Source organism: Artemia franciscana, chromosome 7, assembly GCF_032884065.1.
Source record: "Artemia franciscana chromosome 7, ASM3288406v1, whole genome shotgun sequence".
Classification (NCBI taxonomy): Eukaryota; Metazoa; Arthropoda; class Branchiopoda; order Anostraca; family Artemiidae; genus Artemia; species Artemia franciscana.
In genome coordinates, this window is record NC_088869.1 from 17,617,818 (window position 1) to 17,644,937 (window position 27,120).

General features: G+C 34.3%; 2 protein-coding genes across 2 annotated transcripts in view; one reads left to right on the forward strand and one right to left on the reverse strand.

Annotated features, from left to right (window-relative positions):
- The window catches only part of LOC136028919 (D-aminoacyl-tRNA deacylase-like), a 68,715-nt gene extending 50,981 nt beyond the window's left edge, over positions 1–17,734 (forward strand). The window contains exon 4 of the mRNA XM_065706894.1: positions 13,533–17,734. Coding sequence (XP_065562966.1) covers positions 13,533–13,660 — 128 coding nt within the window. The 3' untranslated portion in view covers positions 13,661–17,734. The remainder of the gene's footprint in view (positions 1–13,532) is intronic.
- Positions 17,735–19,569: 1,835 nt separating this feature from the next.
- LOC136028921 (engulfment and cell motility protein 1-like) overlaps positions 19,570–27,120 on the reverse strand; it is a 28,771-nt gene continuing 21,220 nt past the window's right edge. Inside the window, exons 3-5 of the mRNA XM_065706896.1 lie at positions 26,698–26,873; positions 21,466–21,596; positions 19,570–19,960 (exon numbers count right to left, since the gene is read on the reverse strand). Of these exons, the coding sequence (XP_065562968.1) occupies positions 19,803–19,960; positions 21,466–21,596; positions 26,698–26,873 (465 nt within the window). The 3' untranslated portion in view covers positions 19,570–19,802. The remainder of the gene's footprint in view (positions 19,961–21,465; positions 21,597–26,697; positions 26,874–27,120) is intronic.

The following is a 27,120-nucleotide window of genomic DNA, read 5'->3' on the forward strand; positions in this document are numbered from 1 at the left end:
ATCTAACTGCGCGGTTTTGCGTTCTTTAGCCTCAAGCCTGTTTCCTTGCTGTTCTTTTGATTCCTCGGCACGCTTTCTTTTCTGACTTTCTCTATCAGCAGCAAGTTTTTTGGCATAGACTCTTTGAGCATCTTCATCGGCTTTTGCCATTGTAATTTCATCAGTCATTTTAAACTTAAACATTAATAGATTTCTACGTGAACATATATGTCTTAAATATCTTTAATGACGTCACCGTCATAGCAAAAATGACGACAACTAACTTCATGACGCCAGTCGACACAGAAACATGACGTCACCTGATCCACAGACAGACAACTTATTTTTATATATAGACTAGCTGTTGGGGTGGCGCTTCGCGCCACCCCAACACCTAGTTGGGGGGGGCGCTTCGCGCCCCCCCCAAGCCCCCCCGCGCGCGTAAGTCGTTACGCGCCATATTAGTTACGCGCCATTGTAGTTGTGTCCCTATGTCCCACCTGTGAATATAGATATATATATATATATATGTTTTTAACTACGTAAAACTTGCGAATATACAACATTCTTTGCTGTCCCATTGTCTGTGCATATAAATAGATTGTTTACCGACTCTTGAAAATGCAACATATAATGGTCCATGGGAAAACAATCCGTATTCAGATCTATACCTCATGATTCTAATGATTGCCCTTGAGCTTTGCTGATGGTGATTGCTAATCTACCATTCCGTGTGTCGCCATCGTCATTTATATATCCCCTTGTGCCCCCCGGCATCCCCTTTGTAGTTTTGTCCCTGTGTCCCGGTCGTCATTTGTGTCCCGGTGTCCCAGTCTGTGATTTCTCTTTGAGTGTCCCGGGCGTCATTTATATTCCATGTGTCCCGGTGTCTCGGTCCTCATTTATATCCCCCTGTGCCCCCCGGCGTCCCCGTTGTAGTTGTGTCCCTGTGTCCCGGTCGTCATTTATATTCCCTGTGTCCCGGTCGTCATTTCTATCCCGGTGTCCCGGTCTGTATATACATTCGTTTTTTAGTTTTGTTTTTCTCCTTTATTTTTTTCCTTTTTTATTTTTTTTCTTTTTTAGTTTATTTAGATTTTCAGATTTTTTATTTTTTTATTAGTTTTTTTTTTTTCATTTTAGTTTTTTTTGTAGTTTTTACCTTTTTTTTAGTTTTTTTTACTTATATCCTGGTCGTCATTTATACTCCCTGTGTCCCGGTCGTCATTTGTGTCCCGGTGCTTTGTTGATTGCTAATCGAACATTCCTTTTGTCCCGGTCGCTTTCTCTTTGAGTGTCGTCATTCATATTCCCTATGTGCCGGTGTCCCGGTCGTCATTTGTGTCCCGATGTCCCGGTCTGTAATTTCGTCAGTTGAAAACTTATGATGAAATAAATTTTTAATTTTTTCCCTTTTTTTGTTTTAGTTTTTTTTTATTGGTTTTTAACCTTTTTTTAGGTTTTTTAGTTTTTTTCTTTTTTCTTTTTAGTTTTTTTTGAAGTTTTTATCTTTTTAGTTTTTTTATTTTTATTTATATTTTTTTAGTTTTCTTTTTCTCCTTTATTTTTCAGTTTTTTCCTTTTTTTAGTTTTTTTTCTTTTTTAGTTCTTTTAGTTTTTACCTTTTTTAGTTTTTTTTAGTTTTTTTAGTTTTTTAGCTTTTTTTTATTTTTTTTTTATTAGTTTTTAGTTTATTTTATGGTTTTTTCCTTTTTTTAGTTTTTTTTTTAGTTTTTTATCTTTTTTTAGTTTTTTTTAGTTTTTAAGCTTTTTTAGATTTTTTTATTTTGTTTTCTTTTTTTTTGTAGTTTTTACCTCTCTAGATTTTTGCTTCTTTTATTTTTTTAGCTTTTTTAGTTTTTTTTCGTTTTTTCTTTTTAGTTTTTTTGTAGTTTTTATCTTTTTTATTTTTTTGTATTTTTATTCATATTTTTTTTTAGTTTTTTAGCTTTTTTAGTTTTTTTTCTTTTTAGTTTTTTTTGTAGTTTTTACCTTTTTTAGTTTTTTTCTTCTTTTGTATTAGTGTGAAATAATTCAGACGTCATATGCGAACAAACATGACGTCACCTGATCCATCCACAGACAGACAGACAACTTATTTTTATATAGATAGACTAGCTGTTGGGGTGGCGCTTCGCGCCACCCCAACACCTAGTTGGTGGGGCGCTTCGTGCCCACCCAAGCCCCCCCGCGCGCGTAAGTCGTTACGCGCCATATTAGTTACGCGCCATTGTAGTTGTGTCCCTGTGTCCCACCTGTGAATATAGATAGATTTATATATGTGTTTCAAACTACGTAAAAAATTGCGAATATACAACATTCTTGGCTTTCCCATTGTCTGTCCATATACAAAGCCCGTATGTACTAATAATGACGTCATATGCAAACGCTCTTTTTACAAACAAACAAACATGCATACACACAACTCGTTTTTATATAGATAGATAGATAGATAGATACAATACAAATTAACTACGTAAAACTTGTGAATATACAACAGTCTTCGCTGTCCCATTGTCTGTGTTGCAATCATTTAAATTGAAAAAGCAGATCCGTTGGAATCATGGGAATGCGAGGAATATGAACAGCCTCACCCTCATAAGGCCCTGTCAAGATTGTGGCCTCTATTAGGTTTTCCATTGTTTTTTTTCTTACGGCAAGTCGCGTGCCATTGCAAAGCTTTGGTGGTTGATATTTCTTAAAAAGTATTATTGGTACGCCTATTTTTAGTTGTAGCAAGTGTGGTGGAAACCCTGAAGGATCTATGGAATTTAAAAATTCAGATGGATAATTAACCGCTTCATTTGGTTCCGAAATACAAATTAACTGCGTAAAACTTGCGAATATACAACATTCTTCGCTGTCCAATTCTCGCTGCATATAAATAGATTGTCAGGTTTACCGACCCTCGAACATGCAACGTACAATTGTCCATGGGAAAAACAATCAGTATTAAGATCAATACCACATTTTCTTAATGATTGACCTTGAGCTTTGTTAATGGTGATTGCAAATGCTAATCGAATTGGGAATTGCAATCTTTTAAATTGAAAAGGCAGATCCGTTGGAATCATGGGAATGCGAGGAATAAGAACAGCCTCACCCTCAAAAGGCCCTGTCAGGATTGTGGCCTCTATTAGGTTTTCCATTGTTTTTTTTACGGCAAGTCGAGTGCCATTGCAAAGCTTTGGTGGGTTTATATTTCTTAAAAGTATTATTGGTACGGCCTATTTTTAGTTGTAGCACGTGTGGTGGAAACCCTGAAAGATCTATGGAATTTAAAAATTCAGATGGATAATTAACCGCTTCATTTGGTTCCAAAACTGTGTCGACTGACTTGTAAAGGACTGCCTGGTCTTGAATCTTGGTCAAACAATATTGTTGATTTCGTGGACGTCTATATTTTTGGGTGCGAGAATCGCTCTTTCACTTAGCCATTTATTATTTTATAATTTTTTAGAATATTCGGAAATACTTTTTCAATCAATTCATTTTTGGACGTCACTAAATTACAGAAATCAACAGGTAGTTGTATACGTCCTGAAATTGAGTCTACTGGGAGCTTTCCGTTTCTAATTGCCAGCAATTGATCTGAAAATGTTTGACCAGAGTCATCGTTTTGCAATCGGACACGCATATTTGTAGTTAATTTTAATGTTTTTACGTGTGCCCATAGACTCTTTGAGCATCTTCATCAGTCATTGTAAACTTAAACATTAATAGAATTCTACGCGAACATATGTCTTATATAACTTGAATGACGTCACCTTCAAAGCAAAAATGATGGCAACTAATTTCATGACGTCAGCCGAAACATGACGTCACCTGATCCACAGATCCACAGATCCACACACAGACAACTTATTTTTATATATATAGATAGATAGATATAATTCTAAAATTGTTAGGTAATTTTCTATTTTGAAATAAAAACTAAAAATTATTGCCCAGACAAATAAATATTTTTGATATTTACATAATAGCTTTAGTGGTTCTGGACTGAAAACTAAATATGCTTATCAAATTGGGAATTGCAATCTTTTAGGTTGAAAAGGCAGATCCATTGGAATCGTGAGAATGCGTGGAATAAGAAAAGCCTCACCCTCAAAAGGCCCTGTCAAGATTGTTGCCTCTATTACGTTATAACAGACATAACACGTCATTTGTGTCCCGGTGTCCCGGTCTGTAGTTTCGTTAGTCGACAAACATGACGGCAGACGACAAACAACTTCATGACGACATACAGCTCAATCCTTATAAAGACGTCAGTCGACAAACATGACGTCAGTCGACACACAAACATGACGTCAGTCGACAGACAGACAAACAACTTATTTTTATATATATAGATAGATATATATATATCTATATATATAAAAATAAGTTGTCTGTCTGTGGATCAGGTGACGTCATGTTTCTGTGTCGGCTGACGTCATGAAGTTAGTTGTCGTCATTTTTGCTTTGACGGTGACGTCATTAAAGATATTTAAGACATATATGTTCACGTAGAAATCTATTAATGTTTAAGTTTAAAATGACTGATGAACTTACAATGGCAAAAGCCGATGAAGATGCTCAAAGAGTCTATGCCAAAAAACTTGCTGCTGATAGAGAAAGTCAGAAAAGAAAGCGTGCCGAGGAATCAAAAGAACAGCAAGGAAACAGGCTTGAGGCTAAAGAACGCAAAACCGCGCAGTTAGATGAAGATCCACCTGGACAGCGAGAATCAAAACATATCAAAACTGGAAATGATAGCGATGATGATTGGGTTTGGGATTTTGACTTGGATAAGGTCATCAATGCCTACCAGATTTTAGTTAAAAAAACAAAGGTTCGGCGATATGTATTTCATAGTGAAGCTGAAAAATAAAGAAGAAGAAAACTGAAAAGAGGAAAAAATGTAAAAAACTAAAAAATACTAAAAAGAAAAAACACTCAAAGAGAAATTACATACCGGGACACAAATGACGACCGGGACAGAGGGAATATAAATAACGACCGGGACACTCAAAGAGAAATTACAGACTGGGATACCGGGACACAAATGACGACCGGGACACAGGGAATATAAATGACGACCAGGACACAGGTATTTAAGAATATCGTTCAAAGACAAATTTTTAATTGTAAGAAGACCGTTGAAAGAGAAATTTCTAATTGTAAAATGACTGAAGAACCTACAATGGCAACGGTACCACCATCGAAGTAGATAACCAGTGGGTTGTTCCATATTCCCCATTAGTGCGAAACGTCAACCCCAAGTCAAATTCGTGCATTGTTTGGCATCATTTTAACAACTTGCTCTCCATCAGGTCCTACAGAGTTATGGGAAAAATATAAGTCAAAAATGTCCGAAGATATACTCCATCGAAAACAGTTAGAGACGTCAGATATGACTTTTGATTTTACATCAGAAATTTATAACTACACTTTAGTTATTATAGAAGATTTGTGCGTACGTATGGCAAACAAACCTCTTCAGGATTTGGGAATGCCTTCACCTAACCGTATCGCTGCTGTTTCGACATGTGTAGAATTGGATCGTGAAAAAAGTTACAGTACGAATGATCTATTGTCGTATGTACAAAATAACATTTCCAAGTTAACGTCGGAACAAAAAGACATTTATGATACGATAGACTCAATTTCAGGACGTATACAACTACCTGCTGATTTCTGTAATTTAGTGACGTCCAAAAATGAATTGATTGAAAAAGTATTTCCGAATATTCTAAAAAATTATAGAAATAATAAATGGCTAAGTGAAAGAGCGATTCTCGCACCCAAAAATATAGACGTCCACGAAATCAACAATATTGTTTTGACCAAGATTCGAGACCAGGCAGTCCTTTACAAGTCAGTCGACACAGTTTTGGAACCAAATGAAGCGGTTAATTATCCATCTGAATTTTTAAATTCCATAGATCTTTCAGGGTTTCCACCACACGTGCTACAACTAAAAATAGGCATACCAATAATACTTTTAAGAAATATCAACCCACCAAAGCTTTGCAATGGCACGCGACTCGCCGTAAAAAAAACAACGGAAAACCTAATAGAGGCCACAATCTTGACAGGGCCTTTTGAGGGTGAGGCTGTTCTTATTCCTCGCATTCCCATGATTCCAACGGATCTGCCTTTTCAATTTAAAAGATTGCAATTCCCAATTCGATTAGCATTTGCAATCACCATTAACAAATCTCAAGGTCAATCATTAGAAAAATGTGGTTTAGATCTTAATACTGATTGTTTTTCCCATGGACAATTGCACGTTGCATGTTCGAGGGTCGGTAAACCTGACAATCTATTTATATGCAGCGACAATTGGACAGCGAAGAATGTTGTATATTCACAAGTTTTACGCAGTTAATTTGTATTGTATCTATCTATCTATCTATCTACATAAAAACGAGTTGTGTGTATGCATGTTTGTTTGTTTGTAAAAAGAGCGTTTGTATATGACGTCATTATTAGTACATACGGCTTTGTATATGCACAGACAACGGGAAAGCCAAGAATTTTGTATATTCGCAATTTATACGTAGTTTAACTCCTGCAGACGAAATGAATGCTTGCCTGAAAAATTCTAATTTACGGGCACACGTAAAAATATTAAAATTAACTACAAATATGCGTGTCCGATTGCAAAACGATGACTCTGGTCAAACATTTTCAGATCCATTGGTGGCAATTGGAAACGGAAAGCTCCCAGTAGTGGGAAAGCCAAAAATGTTGTATATTCGCAAGTTTTACGTAGTTTGAAACACATATATAAATCTATCTATATTCACAGGTGGGATAAAGGGACACAACTACAATGGAGCGTAACTAATATGGCGCGTAACGACTTACGTGCGCGGGGGGGCTTGGGGGGGCGCGAAGCGCCCCACCAACTAGGTGTTGGGGTGGCGCGAAGCGCCACCCCAACAGCTAGTATATATATATATATATACTAGCTGTTGGGGTGGCGCTTCGCGCCACCCCAACACCTAGTTGGTGGGGGCGCTTCGCGCCCCCCCCAAGCCCCCCCGCGCGCGTAAGTCGTTACGCGCCATAATAGTTACGCGCCATTGTAGTTGTGTCCCTATGTCCCACCTGTGAATATAGATAGATATATATATATGGTTTTAACTACGTAAAACTTGCGAATATACAACATTCTTTGCTGTCCCATTGTCTTTGCATATAAATAGATTGTCAGGTTTACCGACTCTTGAACATGCAACATATAATGGTCCATGGGAAAACAATCTGTATTCAGATCTATACCTCATGATTCTAATGATTGCCCTTGAGCTTTGTTGATGGTGATTGCTAATCGACCATTCCCTGTCCCGGTGTCCCGGTCGTCATTTACATCCCCCTGTTTCCCCCGGTGTCCCCGTTGTAGTTGTGTCCCTGTGTCCCGGTCGTCATTTATATTCCCTGTGTCCCGGGTCCCGGTCGTCATTTGTATCCCGGTGTCCCGGTCTGTATATACATTCGTTTTTTAGTTTTGTTTTTCTCCTTTATTTTTTTCCTTTTTTTTTCTTTTTTAGCTTATTTAGATTTTTAGATTTTTTAGTTTTTTTATTAGTTTTTAGTTTTTTTTTCTTTTTAGTTTTTTTGTCCCGGTCGTCATTTATATCCCCCTGTTTCCCCCGGTGTCCCCGTTGTAGTTGTGTCCCTGTGTCCCGGTCGTCATTTATATTCCCTGTGTCCCGGTCGTCATTTGTATCCCGGTGTACCGGTCTGTATATACATTCGTTTTTTAGTTTTGTTTTTCTCCTTTATTTTTTTCCTTTTTTTTTCTTTTTTAGTTTATTTAGATTTTTAGATTTTTTAGTTTTGTCCTGGTCGTCATTTATACTCCCTGTGTCCCGGTGCTTTGTTGATTGCTAATCGAACATTCCTTTTGTCCTGGTCGCTTTCTCTTTGAGTGTCGTCATTTATTTTTTTCTTTTTTAGTTCTTTTAGTTTTTACCTTTTTTAGTTTTTTTTTAGTTTTTAGTTTTTTTAGTTTTTTACCTTTTTTTAGTTTTTTTAGTTTTTTTAGTTTTTTAGCTTTTTTATTTTTTTTATTAGTTTTTAGTTTTTTTGTAGTTTTTGCCTTTTTTTTATTTTTTTTAGTTTTTTAGCTTTTTTATTAGTTTTTAGTTTTTTTTGTAGTTTTTGCCTTTTTTTAGTTTTTTTAGTTTTTTAGCTTTTTTATTTTTTTTATTAGTTTTTAGTTTTTTTTGTAGTTTTTGCCTTTTTTTTCTCTTTGAGTGTCGTCATTTATTAGTTTTTTCCTTTTTTTTTAGTTTTTTATTGGTTTTTACCTTTATTTTAGCTTATTTTTCAGTTTTTTCCTTTTTTTTAGTTTTTTTTTATTTTTTATTTTTTTTAGTTTTTTACCTTTTTTTAGTTTTTTTAGTTTTTTTACTTTTTTAGCTTTTTTACTTTTTTTATTAGTTTTTAGTTTTTTTTTGTAGTTTTTGCCTTTTTAGTTTTTTATTGGTTTTTACCTTTATAGTTTTTTTAGTTTTTTAGCTTTTTTATTTTTTTTATTAGTTTTTAGTTTTTTTTGTAGTTTTTGCCTTTTTTAGTTTTTTCAGTTTTGACGTCACCTGATCCAGTTTTTTCAGGTGACGTCACCTGACACATCCATCCACACATCCACAGACAGACAGACAACTTATTTTTATATATATAGATATATATATATATATATATATATATATATATATATATATATATATATATATATATATATATATATATATATATATATACATATATATATATATATATATATATATATATATATATATATATATATATATATATATATATATATATATATATATATATATATATATATATATATATATATATATATATATATATATATATATATATATATATATATATATATATTTCTATATTTCTATATTTACAGGTAGGACATAGGGACACAACTACAATGGCGCGTAACGACTTACGCGCGCGGGGGGGGGGGGCTTGGGGTGGCGAAAAAAATACGAATATAGAAGTTTCTTACGCAAGCTAATTCGTAAATTACGTATATCTTTTATTAATGAAAACTTTCGTAAAAAATTAAAAGCTCTAGTTGCCTTTTAAATACCCAAAAAATTGGAGGGTAATTGGGCCTTCTCCCTCCTCCTTTTCCTCAAAATCAATCGATTAAAACTATGGGAAAGCCATTTAGCCAAATAAATAAATATGTAAATTTTGCTTTAATAATTCATCTGCGGAGAGCCGAAATCAAACCATGGATTAACTAAAAAACGTTCAGAAATTAAATTAAAAAAAAACAATTTTTTTTAACCGAAAGTAAAGAGCGACATTAAAACTTAAAACGAGCAGAAATTACCCCGTATATGAAAGGGGCTGTTCCCTCTTCAACGCCCTGCTGTTTACGCCAAAGTTTTTACTGTTTTAAAAAGTAGAGTTGAGAGACCTGTTCTTTTTTAATTTAATTTTTAACAAAAGGTGATTTCAAAATTTATTATCCGATATATCAAGGAGGCACACTCGTGCCTCTATAAAGAGGCGACACACGACAATGTTAAGCGATCTTCGGTTCCAGTGGTCGCAGACGGATGGGGAGGGATGCATTTCGTAGCCCGAGCTCCAACTAAGAAACCTGCAAAATTTCATCCCCCTCCAACTTTTTCTTCATGGGGAAAATCTGGCCGAAAGTTTCGACATGTCAACCCAAGCCCCCCTTTAACGTTGTCCGATCGGGCTGAAATTCACAAGTTAAGGTCCCCTAGGGCCCAGCAGCTTATCCGCGAAATTTCAGCTTGATCCGATAACTCCTTCCCTGTTTTCCAGAAACCACGCATAGCCACTTAAAATTCATTTACTTTTTTTTCCTAGACGCCTACAGGTCACATCCGACATCGGATCTGGGTGTACGAAGACTCATTCGATGCGGAATTCTCCGAGTAAGTGCCCAGGAAAGTTTCGTAGGAAAATCTTAACCCCCCGAAAGTTTCGACCCTCCAACCCCCCCACCCCTTTTAACGTTGTCCGATCGGGCTGAAATTCACAAGTTAAGGTCCCCTACGGCCTAGGAGCTTATCCGCGAAATTTCAGCTCGATCCGATAACTCCTTCCCTGTTTTCCAGAAACCACCCATTAGCTATTTAATTAACGGATTTCTCTCCATAAGAGCCCATGTTAATTTGAAATTTTTAAAAGCTATTGAGAAGTTATATTTACATACATGCAAGTTATTAGCTCAGTTGGTAGAGCGTGAGACTTTTAATCCTCGGGTCAAGGGTTCAAGTCCCTTACGGGCGGTTTTTTTTCACAACATCAAAAAAATTTTGATAACACCTGAACAGCTTATCATTTGAGAGATAACAGAATATTAGCTTCTTATGAGCAAAAGAAACATTTCGGTCATTCTATCTATTTTTTTTCTATTTTATACAATGATTTAAAAAGGGGGGGGGTTCCTCTCCTAATTCCTGTACGAGGAGTATAGGAATTATTAAATTACATCCACCATGGATTGTAGAAAAACGTACAGAATTAATATGAAAAAAAATTAAACCTGTACAAAAGAGTCTTTAAAAGCGGGGGGTTTGCCTCTCCTAATAGTCTTCTTATAGTCCTAATTGTAGAAAAACGTACAGAAATAATATGAAAAAAACTTCGTTTTCTTAAAGAGTTAAAGAGGCTGCGTCCCAAAGTCGAACCTTAAAACGTACAGGAATTAGAAGAGGCAGTTGGGGGGCTGCCGCCCCCCAAACCCCCAGCTTTTAAAGACTCTTTTGTACAGGTTTTTTGTTTTTTTGCTAACCCCCAGCTCTTGGCTTCGGAAAGGCCCTCTTTTAATTAACAAAAAATTGAAATGAATGAATAATGGAATAACTTCGAAAAATGTTAAACACAAGAGGACAGGAGAACCATTGCGCCGAAACTAGTAATTAGTAACAATGAAGTCCCCCCCCCAAAAAAAAAACCTGTACAAAAGAGTCTTTAAAAGCTGGGGGTTTGGGGGGCGGCAGCCCCCCAACTGCCTCTTCTAATTCCTGTACGTTTTAAGGTTCGACTTTGGGACGCAGCCTCTTTAACTCTTTAAGAAAACGAAGTTTTTTTCATATTATGTTGGAGAAAAGGGGCGATGAAGAGCGGGGTGACTAATATTTCTCCTATCACTTTTTACTCTTAAAAAGTGAACTAGAATTTTCAATTTTCAATAAAATGAGTCCTCTCTGAAGTTTATACGAGCATCCCTTCTAGAATAACCATATCTGCCCCCAGAGCAAAGGAATATATGTGACGACCCCTTGCATATGAAGTGCCTCTTTGAAAAAAAAGTAATAATAAATATATATATATATATATATATATATATATATATATATATATATATATATATATATATATATATATATATAGATAAGTTGTTTGTGTGTCTGTCGACTGACGTCATTATAAGGATTGAGCTGTATGTCGTCATGTTTGTTATGACGATGCTTAGTATATGACGTCATTATAAGTATTTAAAAAGATCGTTCAAAGAGAAGATGAAGGATGACATATTGCCGAAGATTTTCCTTTTTGGGCAACTGTCTGGGGCTAAAGGGAAAGCAGTTCGTCCTCTTCTGGGGTGGGAGGATATCATTAATAAAGATTTAAAGGAAATGGGAACTTCCTGGAAGGGTGTAAAGAGGGAGGCCTTGAATAGATTGAGTGGGAGGATGACTGTGCGTGGCTGTGTTGGCCCCAGGCGGCTTGGTGCTGCGGTGAGTCATTAGTAGTAGTAATATCTAACACCGATGGTATGTGATATCTCATTGATTCAATAGCTATCTTAACCTGTCTAGGTCCTGTTAGAACATTAGTAAACAGTTAATTTTAACGTGTATGGATTGCCCCTCCCCCTTACAAGATTGGCCGATTTTTTTTTTCTTGTGCTTTATGTTGTGGTGTTTCTTTTGTTCTCACTATACTAATGGACAGACAAAATAAAGATTAAAGCAGGCATTTCTATGCCAGAATTTTTTTTTTAATTGTCCGTCTCCCTCCCTAATTAACATTAGCTGTTCATTTCATATGGACTACTAGACTCTGCAGGAACGAACGCGCTACTGTTCGGCATTACTGCTTCTGAAACTGGAAAAGCTCAATATATATTGTTTTCAATAATTCAAATTGACTGACTATCTCCAAATATTTTATCAATAGCGACTTTGTCCTGTTTGGACAAAAATTGTTGTTTGGGGCCATAAAGCTGCAAAAAAGCCATCTTCTGGAGAAAAATCTTTTTGGCTACCTAATATGTCCATTTGAACTTTTAATTTTTGTTTGAATGGGCTGCCTCCCGACTTTCTAGGACTATCAGTTCAATACAAAAAGCCATGAGGGAAAAAGACGTAACAAAAAATAATATTTCTTCTCGAAAAATGCAAAATTCCATATTTTGTAGATGGGATCTTGAATCTTTTACAGAAGGATTCTCTGATGTATTGAGCTTGATGGTGCAATTCTCAACAAGACCACTTGTTGCTTGGGGATATTTTCCCTTTTTTCAAAAATCACTAAAATTTTATCAGATTCGTATCTTTTGATATGTAGCGGAATTTTATATATTGAGATTCACCGTAAAGAAAATTCTTTTGATATATGTATTGTTATGAAAATTCCTTTTCAAAAGTTTACATGACCATTAGTCTTTGTTGGATCTTACTTATAGCTCGATGTCACGAAATGTTCGATTAAATCTGTCTGTAAATGATGGGAAACTTCTATTTTCCGTGGCCCTCGTCCAAGGAGTTGTAAGGGTAATCTGATCACCAAAGACATTTATTGAACTTTTGACTACTTTACGTTTCAAAATTGTAATCGGATGCCTTTGGTGTTGTGGCTGTGGGTAGGAAAAACGAGCACGAGATAAGGGCAAGTTGTCCTCCAATCACTTTCGACCCTTAAACACGGCGCTAGAATTTTTCTTTTCCAATTTCAATGGCCCATTCTGTTTCCAAGATGTTGAAGATATGATATTTTGATAACCTAGATGCATGCACTGTCTTTTGAATACGCCCTACCCTCTCCACCTATTCGTAATTCAATATCGGGTTGGCCCCCTCAACATTCACTGAAAGTTTCAACTCAGGAACCCCAGCTGTCCTCAAATGTTAAAACGTCACTTTTGTCTGCATTGGAGATGCACATTATTGAGCTTCTTCGCCCTCCCCCTGCACTAACCCCCCGGCACTTCGCCTTTCCTTTCCCCCCCTGCACTTCGCCTTTCCTGAAGTTGCCCTTATTTGCCTATCCAAGTTCTATAAGCTATGTCAAGGCAACCGAATCCATTCTGAATAATTTAGCCACTCACAATAAAAAAGTTTATAAGGGACGAGACATTTTTAAGGTATCGCATTCCTTTAAGGCTTGCTGAGCTCGTGAAGTAGATGTCTCATGTGCAGGTTAGAGGTTTAATGGTTGGTTCTGTTCTATACTAATCGTAATCCCGATGGGGTTATTTGTATTCACTCTTTAAGAGAAAGACAACAAATGTTTTAGTATTTTCTATTGACTGTTTTTTTTTCCAGATGGGATATTTGGAGCCATGATGTCCGTTCAAGTCGTAAATGACGGCCCTGTAACTGTTGAAGTTATTTCGCCAAAAGTTAAGCAAAGCGATTGTAAAACTGAAATCAATCAAAATGGACGCCAGTGATTTATTTAGACCTTTTAATATCTTTTCCAGATGGGATCTTTGGAAAGGTTCGTTCAGTGCTAATTGAAAATGACGGCCCCGTTACTGTTGAAATTGTATCTCCTCTAAAAGACACCAAAGATAAAGCTGAACTGGAAGAGGACGAAAAATAGTACATCCTCGTGCATTTTGAACCAAACTTGTGATTGCAAATAAAAGAATCAATAGTGACGACCCCTACATTTTTTAAAACTTCATTTTTGAACGAAAATTAATACTGAGTAAAGGGTTCGAAATTATTCTCTGGAAGGTTGTTTCTTTGTTTGCGCTAGATATCAGAGGTCAGTGACCTATATCAGATATCAGAGGTCAAAGACACTGACCTATCAATTATTACTGACTATGAATTAAAATGGAATAGTTGTGGACATAAGTCATGGCTAATTGTAGAAAAAGCCAGGAGAGGTAGTCTAATTGAGTGAGAAGAAAAACCTGGCATTATTGTACTAGACGAGTGTACTAGTGTACTTTGCACTAGAGGTCAGTGTAACGCTTACCAGGTAGTTGAATTGAATATTTATGCGTGTCCGAGAATATCATTAATTCAATCACGATTCACAGTATGTCCAAAACGCCTGGTAACTCTTGGAAGTGAATTCTGTCCCCTTTTTTTTAACTTGTGGATAAATAACAAATCTTCAAAGACTTAGTTAACAAATCTAACTAACTTGTTCATAGCAAATCTTCAAAACATTAAATAATATTTCTGTCATCGAAAAAACAGATTTTTCTGATGAAATTTTGAATAAAAACATACTTTTCAAAGAAAAATCAGGAAACTGTGGAACCTGAAGCCTTTGGATCGAGTGATGTTTGTGTCCTAATTTTTACCAAAAAGAAAATTAAATATCTGTAAACATTTACTTTTGCAGTAAGTGCACATTAGTGTTCTACTTTTCCTTAATGTGGTGATTTTGGCTGGATGACTTAAGACAGCAAGAAATGTAAGGGTAAAGTGAACATTTTAAAAGTTTAATCAAATTTTTGAGAAATTTGTAGACTCTTTGCCACGTTACGAGCACGTTAATCTTTTACTCCATAGAAAACATCAACTAAAAATACATTCTTTAGAAAAATCATCATCACCATCTATTTACCGAGTTCCGTCATAATATGTTATGGGATTTTAATTTTGATCAAGTGCTGTTGTTCTTTTTGGGACCCTATTGCCGCGAGGTTTCTTAGTTCAACAACGCATTCTTTTTCGACTATACTTAGCGCGATGAACAATTGCATTTTGAAGTTTTTTCTAATTATAAATATTGAAGTTCCAAGGACAGTGAAAGGGAAACATGATTGCTTGAATTGGTTAAATGGGTTCTTCACAACCACATATGTCTTGAAAAATATGTATATCATCGAGAATACCATTTTTATTGAAAGCCGTCTCCTTTGTCAGTTTTTGATGGAATCGGGCATCCAGTTTAGAAGAATGAAACGTGTATGAAAAAGCAGGTAAAAATATATGGGCCCAAACAGATCAAGAAGGTATAGTTTTCCTTCAAAGGCTTAGCTGTTTACAATATAAACAATTAGCTGCTTATTCGTTTTCACGATTCAATGTGGCGACATTGAGAAAAATGTGGCACTATCATAACAACTTTGTTTTGAAACAACCAAAATGGAAAGCGGCGGTTTTCGAGTACAAATAAACCTTAAATGGGTTCAGGGAGGAGCTGGAGCTTTTTTTCTATATTACACTTCTTTTTCTACATTTTTTGCGCCTCTGAGCGTAAAAAATGTATGTGCCAACTTTACTATGAGCCAATGCAAAGATATTAATTCAAAACTAAAAATTACTATAACTAATAAGAAATCGGAGCACAACGCTACCAGAGTTCAAGACAGCTGTGCACGCCGAAACGCCCTAAAAGATGCAAAAGTGAACCCTTAATTTGGGCAGCGTACAGAAACTACAGCGGAGGAGCCATAAAATAAATAAAATGGTTTCTTGAAATTTGCTTTTTAGGCTAAGGAGGGAAGTCAGTCAGACGAACTTGTTTTTATAAAACAACGGAAAACCTTGCAAAACTATTTCAAACACTAGTCTTAATTAATTGTTTGATACCATTGACTATTTTATTAAAATGGCGATTATCTGAAAATTGATATTTAAACTAATATAATACATTTTTTATAATAAAAAGGACAATTCACTCTTGCACCGATAATGTTTTAATGTTTGTCGTTAATTTTTAGCGTTTTTTCAACGATAATGTTTTTTAAAATGTTTTATGCTTTCTTTTTTCAACAACACTTAATGAGCAATAGCTGCGTTTTTCCTCTTTCCCGCTTTCTATGGTTCTACTCCTTTAAACCATAAATGCACTTGATGGCGAAGGTCATTTATTTTTACTAAAAGCAGACCATATAAAATTATACTCTTGCCAAACACGCATTTTCTAAAACAACACAATATAGTTAAGAAACCAAACAAAGCTAAAAAAAAATCAGCACAAATATTCAAAACAAATTGAAGCGCATATAGAAAAATTCTATTCGTTTGAACTTCGTAAACACTACCAGTAGCATCAATCAATGGAAATATACAAAGAAAGGGGGGGTGATGGTTAAAACAGGGGCAAATCCCCCCTAATTGACACCACTGGATATAATCTAAAATGGGGAAAGAATTAAAAGGCTATCCTGGATGCAAACTAAGACGAAGATATCCTTCTACTTGATACACAAAAGGATCAATGTTTTCTGTGTGTTATAATATTACTGACTAATTTATTGGCCCCTCCTCCACACTCCTCTTTGAAAAAGAAAACGATGCCGAAATTAAAATTTTGGGGACACTGCTTTCGATCGATCACAATATGACCATCCATCCCAAAAATTTCGAGTATAAAATGTAGTATATTTAATTGTATTGTCTGAAGACAAGGTATTTTTGACTTAAAGTTGTTTTGATTTAATAATTGCAAAAAAACTATTATTTTTTTCTATAGAAAAAGCTGTAAGAAAAGTTCTTTTTGTGAAGTTGAAATCATTCCGATCCTTTCGACATAAGTCAGGTCTCCCACCAAAAAAAAAAGTATAATATTTTACTATTTCAAAAATAGACAGAAAATTATGACGCCCCTAATGAACTTAATGTTTAATTGATATAATGCTTATTAAGTCACTGACTTAATTAAATCAATTGACTTAATTAAAAACAATTTACTACAAATTCTAAGGCTTCTTGAATGTCAATACAAGCAATTTTTGGAAACATTACGACAAAAGTTTAACTACCAGTGCAAAAACTTGGACAGACCAATGATTAGATTTTACATCGTGTTCTGTTTCACATCAATTGATCACATTCAAGAGCCTCATCATTGAAGCTCATAAATTAACGAAATTAAGATGAAGCTCATTAAATTAGCGTATAAAATTAACTCAGGTTTTCCTACGAAAATATCTCCAGACATCAACAGCATCACTAAGTCTTTACAAAATCAAGACGAGCAAAAACAGATCTTCAGATGTATTTTAATGCCCAGGAAAGCCTGAATTTTCATCACATTATGTAAATTCAAAAAAAAAAATGGGAAACCAAGTTGTGATACCAAAAGTATGTAATAAAGTATTATAAAGATTCTCAGACAACGCCAGGTACTTCAGACAAGTATTTAAAGAATAATATTTAAAACAAGCACTAAAAACCAGTTTTCGATATTTAGCCTGTATTTTTTGCCAGCAATATAAGCCGAAAATCTTGGAGTGACTCTGAATCCCAAGAAAAAATAAATAATTTATTCCGCTGAGGTATATAAATTGCTATTAAATATTTAAATTTCCTAATTGCACCAACGCTCTCTCAGTCTGAGCAGTCGTCCAAAACAGCACATTTTGACAATATGCTAGAACAGATTCAAATTCATTTAGATGGATCGTCTTACAGTCATTACGATTTAAATAGATAGCAGTCAAATACTTGCTTTTTCTCATAATTTTCTCACTTTAAATTCATTTTTAAAACAATGTGAGATACGCCATTCTGTTTTTTTGTGAGACGATTCTTAATAAATTTTATTAAAACTGCTACTTAATTCAGTGAGCCTAAAGCAGATTAAGCAGTAGATTAGTTTCGTATAGCGTCTATTTTCGCAAATTCCACAAAGAGGCCAGAATATTGAGGAAATATCGTAGAAATAGTAATATATTTTTTATATTATTAATAACGATATTTCATATATAATATAAATATATATATATATATATATATATATATATATATATATATATATATATATATATATATATATATATATATATATATATATATATATATATATATATATATATATATGTATAAGTATATAACAAATATAATATTATATATAAACAAAATTAATATATAAATATATAACTAAATAAATTTAAATATTATATTAAATATAATTTAAATATTAAGGAAAATAACAATATTTTAAAGGAACCTTGGCTGCAAGCACCCTCTTCTTTGCGCGATCAAAACTGATCAAAAAGCCAGACTGATCAAAATCAATTTCTCTTTCGGAGAAAATGTAAGTAAACATCTCAAAGAATCAAATTAAAAAGAAAAATATTAAAAAAAAATCTTTAAGAGATACGCATATTTTCGCGCCTTGTCCACACCGTCTTTGTTAGGTTCTTCTATTTATGATAATCGGTGTCCGGTACACGTGAACGTGGGGGCCGCTAATATAACTTCCAATAATAACTCATTTTAACTTGCAAGACTCTAATTTGTATTTATATAACCTCCGTATGACATATCCGAAAAATATGGAATAATAGATTCAGATTTATTATCAATGTCATGATACAACCACTGAGCTATTTCCAGCATCTTTCCTTACATTTATCCCATTTCTTTATTTTTCTCAGTTATTCAGTAAATATTCATAATTTCTGTAAAATAGAATCGAGTTTTAGAAATTTTAAATCCATAGCTTTCCGCCCACTCTCTCGGACTAGAAAGTACTAAATTTGGCAAAATACTAGATAAACTGGAAATTCCTGGCAATAGTCCCGTTTTAACAATAACCGCATCCTCTTCACAACGTCTGGAAATTACAGGGGACTTGGGAACTACGCATAAGATCAGAATCAATTACTATACGGATTAATCAGAAATAATCATGAAAAACTAGGAGAATACTTTTGAATTCTCTTTTATTAATAGTTATCGAATACACACAGACAGTACTAATTTGCTTGCTCTAGCGGGATCTAGGAATTAATTTTTTCCTTTCGAACTATAAAGGATTTTTGCCAGCCGATAGCAATATATAATTATATATATATATATATATATATATATATATATATATATATATATATATATATATATATATATATATATATATATATATATATATATATATATATATATATATATATATATATATATATATATATATATATATATATATATATATATATATATATATATATATATATATATATATATATATATATATATATATATATATATATATATATATATATATATATATATATATATATATATATATATATATATATATATATATATATATATATATATATATATATATATATATATATATATATATATATATATATATATATATATATATATATATATATATATATATATATATATATATATATATATATACATATATACAAGGATAGCAATTATCTACATCGATCGTTGAAACCCATGAAATTAGTAAGGACGAAATCAATTTCTATGAAATCGCGCATGATTCGCCTTGCATTGTATTTTTCAACTCTATATTTACTATTCATAAAACTTAAAAAAAAGGAAAAACCTCCAAAAAAGGTATGAGGTATGGATAAATTTACGAAGTCCAATCATCACTCTTTACATTAAAAAAATCGTTTGCGCAACCGAAATGTAAATATGAAATTGAAAATAATATACGACTCTTTAGGGTATTTATTTATATTTGGAAAAGTTAAGGCAATCGGAGAAATCATTCCATCTGCTACCCTTATAAAATTTGCCCAGGAATTTTGTATGATGTTTAATTTGCTTAGATGACAAGATGTGCTATCTTTAGACAAGACTTAGTTTTAACAAGAATCAGAAACAGGAATACTAAATGACAAAATAAGCTCATTGGAAATAAAATTCGTAGGTTTCCGGCTCAGGCGGCAACACTGGTAGCTCTTCGGGTATCTCAATTCCTTCTAATTCAAGTGTTTGCAATTTGACTTCCATAGCTAACAGCATATCAAGATCATTCTTCGCTTCTTTACTGACTAAGGGCCGACCTGAAAATTAAAGTGCTAGACATAAAAATTAAAAACCTGCTAAGACGTGAAATTAACCGCTTTTCTCGCTTAATTTTTCGTTTATTAAACGAATAAACGTTTCCAGGCTATCGGCATGTCAAACGCCATCTATTATTTTCCCCAGGGAAATATTGGGATAAAAATAAAAATATAGAATGAATTGGGAATAATTAATATTGATTCACAACTAAGGATTAAACTCACCAGTACTTTGGAACCTATCACATCAGAGAAGATTGCAATTAAATCATTAACGATAACTTCAAAATTTTGATACAAAATCTAAAAAGTGTATATGAGGCATCAACAGAGCCGTTTCTCGAGTTGGTGGAGCATGGGAAAAAATTAATTACCACACCCCCTCCCAACTCAAATATAAGCAAAAAGGGCAAATCAGAATCACGGATCAATTAGCCATGATGATGAATGTGCATCAAGTCGTCCTAAGCCAACAAAGAAACAAAGGAAAGGCTCAAAAATTTTATGCATGTCACGGGTCTGACTGAGGGATAAATATAAACAATTATAGAGAGAAGAATCAGAAATTCAAAAAAGTCATATGTCTACAGCGAGAAGTGTAGATGTCCATATCTGTAGTAGGAAATTAATGAGAAATTAAGATAACACTGATATGAATTCAATAAATCTAGAAATAAGATTAATATTTTTTAGATAGATATATATCTTTTTAGATATTGTCTATCTGCATCTAACAAGTAACCTAAAACCAGCTTTAAAAATGACTGAAGTCGACAATGACAAAAAATGACTTTGGATTGAACTGTAAACCCTAAATTCCAACGTAATAATTTGATGACGTTAAACTTAGTCACGTAGAAATATCAGACTAAAGCCTTTCCTTTGTCAGCCGTTATTTTGACAGGGAAAAAATTGTTTAAAATAAGTAAAACGGTCCTCTTTTAACACTGGTACAAATTCCCTATTGGTTAGAAATTTACCTTATGCCTAAGATCATTTAGTTTTGCCAGCATAGTTTTGTCAGGCGATAACTAGAGGATATTCCTTTTTCTTTCAATGTGTTTGATTATTATTGTAGTTTTGTTTCTTTTCTACTAATTTACTAACATCAAAGAAAAAAAGAAGAATTTTCTCTACAATGATTCCTATTGAATGGCCAATAAGCTTCATGTTCAATATCAGCATGCCATTTAACATAAGATAATATTTATTTTTAAAAGACTATCACAAGCTCTATAGAGCCGAATGCGCTTTATATTTCAGTAAAAGGTAAGATAAAAAAAAAAAAAATCAAAACAGTACATTAAGTCAAACACTAAAAATTAAAAAGAAATCAAAAAGGCATAATCATCAAAGATAAAGGGCAAATCAGTAAACTTGACAATTAAATTACAAAAACATTACAGTAAATCGAAAATAAAAACGGCAATAGAGGAAAGGGGGAATTTTAAAATGCAAAGAGATCAGAAAAAAAGGATATAACAAGAGTTCAAGAAAATAATTACCCAGCAAGGCATTGATGCCATCAAGCCAGTATTCATAGGTCTGTTCATCTGGTGCAACAAAATCAAGAGTTGATGGCTCAGGTGTGTCCAATACCATAGAAAATACATAAGGATGCGTCATTTTCTTACTCCTAAAAGACAAAAACAGTAGGTTGCTTTCAGGGAATTTTTCTTTCACATAGTATTAGTCGAATTAAAGAACCTATATGCCTAGAAAGTGATGTTAACATCACTATACAAGGGAAAGTAAGAAGGAATTCTTTTAAAAATTGGTCAAAGAGATTCCTACTCCTACAGATAACTTAAATTTCAGACATAAAATAATGTTTTCACCTACTTTACAACAGTCTCCATTCTGAAACGTTCCACAGAACCATCCTTTCAACATTTGGAAAGAATGAAGTTATGGCGAAAAAGGAGTAGAGTAACGGAGTTGTACAGAAATTTCGAGGGAAGGGGCTTCAGCCCAATAAACATCCCCCTGGATACAACCTTGGCATGGACTGATATTATATATGGTAATTATATTTAATATCACAAAGTCAAAAGCTAAGAGCCTAAAAAAAGTTCTGGCAGTTTCAGAAAAAGAGGAGAAATACTCCCTAAAAGGACAAAAATCTTAATGAAAATCTGACTATCAGATTCAGTGTACCAGAGAAACCTACAATAAAGATTTCAAGCTTCCATCCGCAAAAGCGTGAAATTTTGTATTTCTTGACCGAAGAAAGATCACGGATGAGTGCTGTTTTTTTCATCAGGGGGGGGGATTATTTTGAGCCAGTGGTCCTATAAGATTAGAAAGGGATTCATTCCAACGGGAATTAAAAGTTCTAGTGTTCTATTTCAACAATCCAAAAGATTGGATTGCAACTAGACCCACCTCCATTGCTATGTCAAAGATGGTAACCATCTCCAAAGATGGTCAACTTGTTGAGAATCCGTGACCAGTTAAATACCTATGCCTCTAGGGATAACTTGACCTCTCAGAGCTCCTAGAAAAATGGTTTAAAGGTACAAAATTTGCCTATTGATAACACATTGGATTCCTTCTTAGGATGCATAAAGATATTTTTTTAAAGGGGGGGGGGAGGGTATCGACAGGGAGAGTGTTTTATGAAAGTGAAGATTCCGGGGTTGTTGAACACTCCAGACGAAATTTTACAGTTGGAGAATTTGCAATCATCCTTGATCCAATTCTTATGGTTGGTCTTACTTTCCCTTTGGCGACTCAATTTTACATTTGGAGAAGTCGGAGGCGGAAGGGGGTACTGTTCTGGGAAATTTTTGAGAGGTGTTGGAATTGTCTGGGGGATTTTTGAAAAAAAAATTGATGGAGGGAGGGAATTCAGACATGATTAAAAAAATGACCAAAAATTTAACAAAAATAAGTTTTTTCCACAGAACCATCTTTTCAACATTTGCAAAAGGATGCAGTTATGGCGAAAAAGGAGTAGAGTAACAGAGTTGTAACAAAAACTTCGGGGGAAGGGGCTTTAGCCCAACAAACATCCCCCTGGATATAACCTTGGCATGGAGTGATATTATATATAGTAATTATATTTAATGTCACAAGTCAAAAGCTAAGAGCCTAAAAAAAGTTCTGGCAGTTTCAGAAAAAGAGGAGAAATACCCCTAAAAGGACAGAAATCTTAATGAAAATCTGACTATCAGATTCAGTGTACCAGAGAAATCTAAAGTAAAGGTTTCAAGCTTCCATCCGCAAAAGCGTGAAATTTTGTACTTCTTGCCAGAAGAAAGATCACAGATGAGTGCTGTTTTTTTCACCAGGGGGATTATTTTGAGCCAATGGTCCTATAAGATTAGGAAGAAACTCATTCAAACGAAAATTAAAAGTTCTGGTGTACTATTTTTCAACGATCCAAAAGATTGGATTGCAACTAGACCCACCTCCAATGTTATGTCAAAGATAGTGACCATCTCCAAAGATGGTCACCTTGTTAAGAATCCGTGACCAGTTAAATACCTATACCTCTGGGGATAACTTGACCTCTCAGAGCTCCTAGAAAAATGGTTTAAAGGCCCAAAATTTGCCTATTGATTACACATTGGATTCGTTATTAGGGTGCATAAAGATATTTTTTTTCAGTGGGAGGGGGCGTTTCGACAGGGAGAGTGTTTTATATGAAAGTGAAGATTCCGGGGTTGTTGAACACTCCAGACGAAATTTTACAGTTGGAGAATTTGCAATCATCCTTGATCTAATTCTTATGGTTTGTCTTACTTTCTCTTTGGCAACTGAATTTTACATTTGCAGATGTCGCAGGGGGAAGGGGGTGCTGTTCTGGGAAATTTTTGAGAGGTGTTGGAATTGTTTGGGGGATTTTTGAAAAAAAATTGATGGAGGGAGAGAATTCAGACACGATTTAAAAAATGACCAAAAATTTAACAAAAATAAGTTTTTTTCAGATAAATGTAGGATAAGGAGAATTTTCCAGGCAGAAATGTTCGCAAAACATTTTTGCAAAAGTAATGATGAAATTGTCCAGGGGGGGGGGGGTGTTTACATGGGAGGATCTTTCCATGGTTGAATTTTTCGCGGAAGAAATTTTTGACAGAGAGCTGAGGAAGGTTGTCCGGCATTATTTGAAAAAAACATAATAAATTAAATATATAAATAAAAAAAACAACTGAAAGTAATGAGACACTTTAAAACCTAAAACGAAAAAAAAAATTCTTACACGAGGAAGGTGGGCTGCCCCACCCTCAATATCTTGCTCTTTAAGCTGAAGTTTTTCAGTGATTTAAAAGAATTCTTATTCTAATAAATGGCCCTGGTGCTTCAGGAGTCGTTCTGACAGACTCGGGCTTAAAAGTCAATCTTTAGCGTAAAGATTGAGACATTGAGGATGGAGCAACTCCCTCATATACGGAATAATTCCTGTTCGTTGTAAGTTTTCATGTTGTACCTTCCTTTCGGTTGAAAAAAAACTTGCTTTTTACTCAATAGCCCTAGCGAGCGGGATTGAACCACATTTTCAGTACAGCTTAATGTTTGAAATTCGGAGAGTAAGAGGGGTACCCAACAGGCTCCATAGACAATTCCTTTGGAAAACACCTAAAAAATACTCCTCCTCCTCCTCAAACAGGAGCGCGTACTTTACAGAACAGCACTTAAACACTGTCATCCCTATAGCTTCCAATATTCTATTTTTAATTCGCAGACAGTTTAACTTTTTTTACTGTCAAAAACATCATGAGCCTTTTAACACATTCCTTATATCCAACATCTTTACTAATTTTACTACCCAAGTAAGTGAAGCTATCCAGTTTATCGATCTTCTCATTACCCAACATCACCTCTTCACTTCATCTATTCCCAGTCAAAACCCCTTAGTCCTCTTAATAATAATTTGAAATCTATTCTTGCACCCTGAACCTACAAAATCTCCAAAAATTAATTAATTTTCCTAATAATGCAACCTGGGACAATTAAATTATCAGAATAGCCTAAATCTAAGGAACCGAACTTCCCCATTTGATTCCATGCTCATTGCCGTGTTTCTTAGGACAAAGTTCACCAACATAACCCATATAAACGAGGATAGAACGCAACCCTGCTTAATCCTTGATTTAAAACGAAACCAGCTACTAACCTCACTTCCCACCTTAACATCAGGACTTCATTCTCGCATACATTACTAATCACCTTATTGTATTGATCCGGTTTACAATGTAAGGACATTGTACTAAAGCTCTTCTATCTGCTGAATCAACCGGCAATAAAACTGAGAACTAAAGAGGTCTGATGGCTCAAGCACCTTTCAATTATAAGTAATAGTATAAATTTCGTCGACATATACCCGCGTCCACTCTCCTTCCTAAGACCACACTGTTCTTCTTACGAAACTATCTACAGCATCTCTAAGTTTAAAAAGCATCATTTTACTAATTAATTTGCTTCCAGTAGAAACCAAACTGATGCCCCTACAATTACCACACTCACTCATTTCACCTTCGTATTGAATTCGTCATCTAATACGATAAGTTGTTTTTAACGTTGTAGCCTTATAAGTCTATATTTCCATGTTATTAAAATTATTATGGCCTCAGAAAAAGCAATGGGTTCCAAACCAATTTAGGATGAGGACTAATGCATCTCCCCAAATCAACATGAAGTGTTAAGCCATCTTAAAACCGCACAGAAAAACTCCATAGGACCTCTCGCAAGAATGGAGGCTTTGCGCAATCGTGGAACCATCTTGATCACAAAAAAGGTTTTCCACACTTGGTGATGCTCGTCTGTCAACGAAAGTCGAAATACTGCACAAGCTTATCTCAAGCTTATTACTTCCGAGTGACAAAAATACTATATATAACTCATACTACTATGGGGGAAAGCCAATAATAGATAAAGTAGCTAGGATTAGGTTTTCAGGTCAGAATAGCCCTTCAAAACAAACAAATGCAGACAAATTATCCATCAATCAGAATCCAGTGCAAACACTGTGTCGTTTAATAGATTACAATATCCTTGAGGGGCACCACTACTCAAGGTGACTCTCCAGTACTAGTTACAGTCACAGTTCTGATTTGGGGAACTCGGCAGTGGTTCAACCTGACACCATTATCTTTCGGGAATAGACAGAGGAAGGAGCTTATGAATGAGAAATTCGTAGTTTTGCATTGGTTAAGACTAACTAATATTTTTGTCAACCATTATTTGGTTTATTTACATTTTTTTTTACTTAGTCACAATTCCTACACATCGGTGATTATTTTTTTTACTGTCTCTCTTCTTTTATTGTCTTTGTTTGTAAGCCACAGTTTAAATACTATGTGCATCTTCTCCTTCTTTGAAAGACCGTGGATTTTTTTGAGGCTCGGAAACTTGTATTTGTTTTCTAATTTGTATTTTGTTCATGAACACATCCTTTTTTATAATTTGTATCGAAGGCTATCTTTGAAACTCAAGACTTATTTTTTCTTTTTGAAGTCAGAATCAAGCATCTTGCAGCAGATATTGGAAGCATTAGCCTTCCCCAGGCTTTTGCTGGGAGGTTTCAATAGATCCCAAACTAGATAATAACTCCTTCCCGTGATGACAATCTATAGTCACCTTACAATTTGGCAAACAAAATCGATCAATGTCCTTTCCATTTACTAATGAAGTAAAAACACATTAAACTCACTAGTTATCCTATCGCATCACAAAATCGGACTCAACACCCTATACTTTAAAGCAATACCTTGATTAAAGGAAAATAAACTTACTTGATATCTTTGACATGTGGACAATCTTTTCCAATAAGCACATCTTTGATTTCCATGACAGGTACTTTATTTTTTAGCTCTTCAAGAGACGGAATAGTCTTGTCGTCACAATCTCCGTAATGAAACACTTTATGACTAGGAGACAATCGTATAAACCAAAACTTGTCTTTGAGTCTCTATTAAAATATACAGAAATAGTTAGAATCAAGGTTACAGCACATAGTAGAATATAAGATATAGAATAAGACAAATTTAGTGGTAGAAGGAAAACACAAAAAGGGATCAAACAGCTACCTAAACTGATACCACAACATACAAGTACTTGATTTTGGTGTTGGGATATCCATTACATGCCTGTCCTGCTCCAAGAAAAAAAAATGCCTATGTCATTAAATAGAGCAAACAGAGATTGAAATAAAAAAA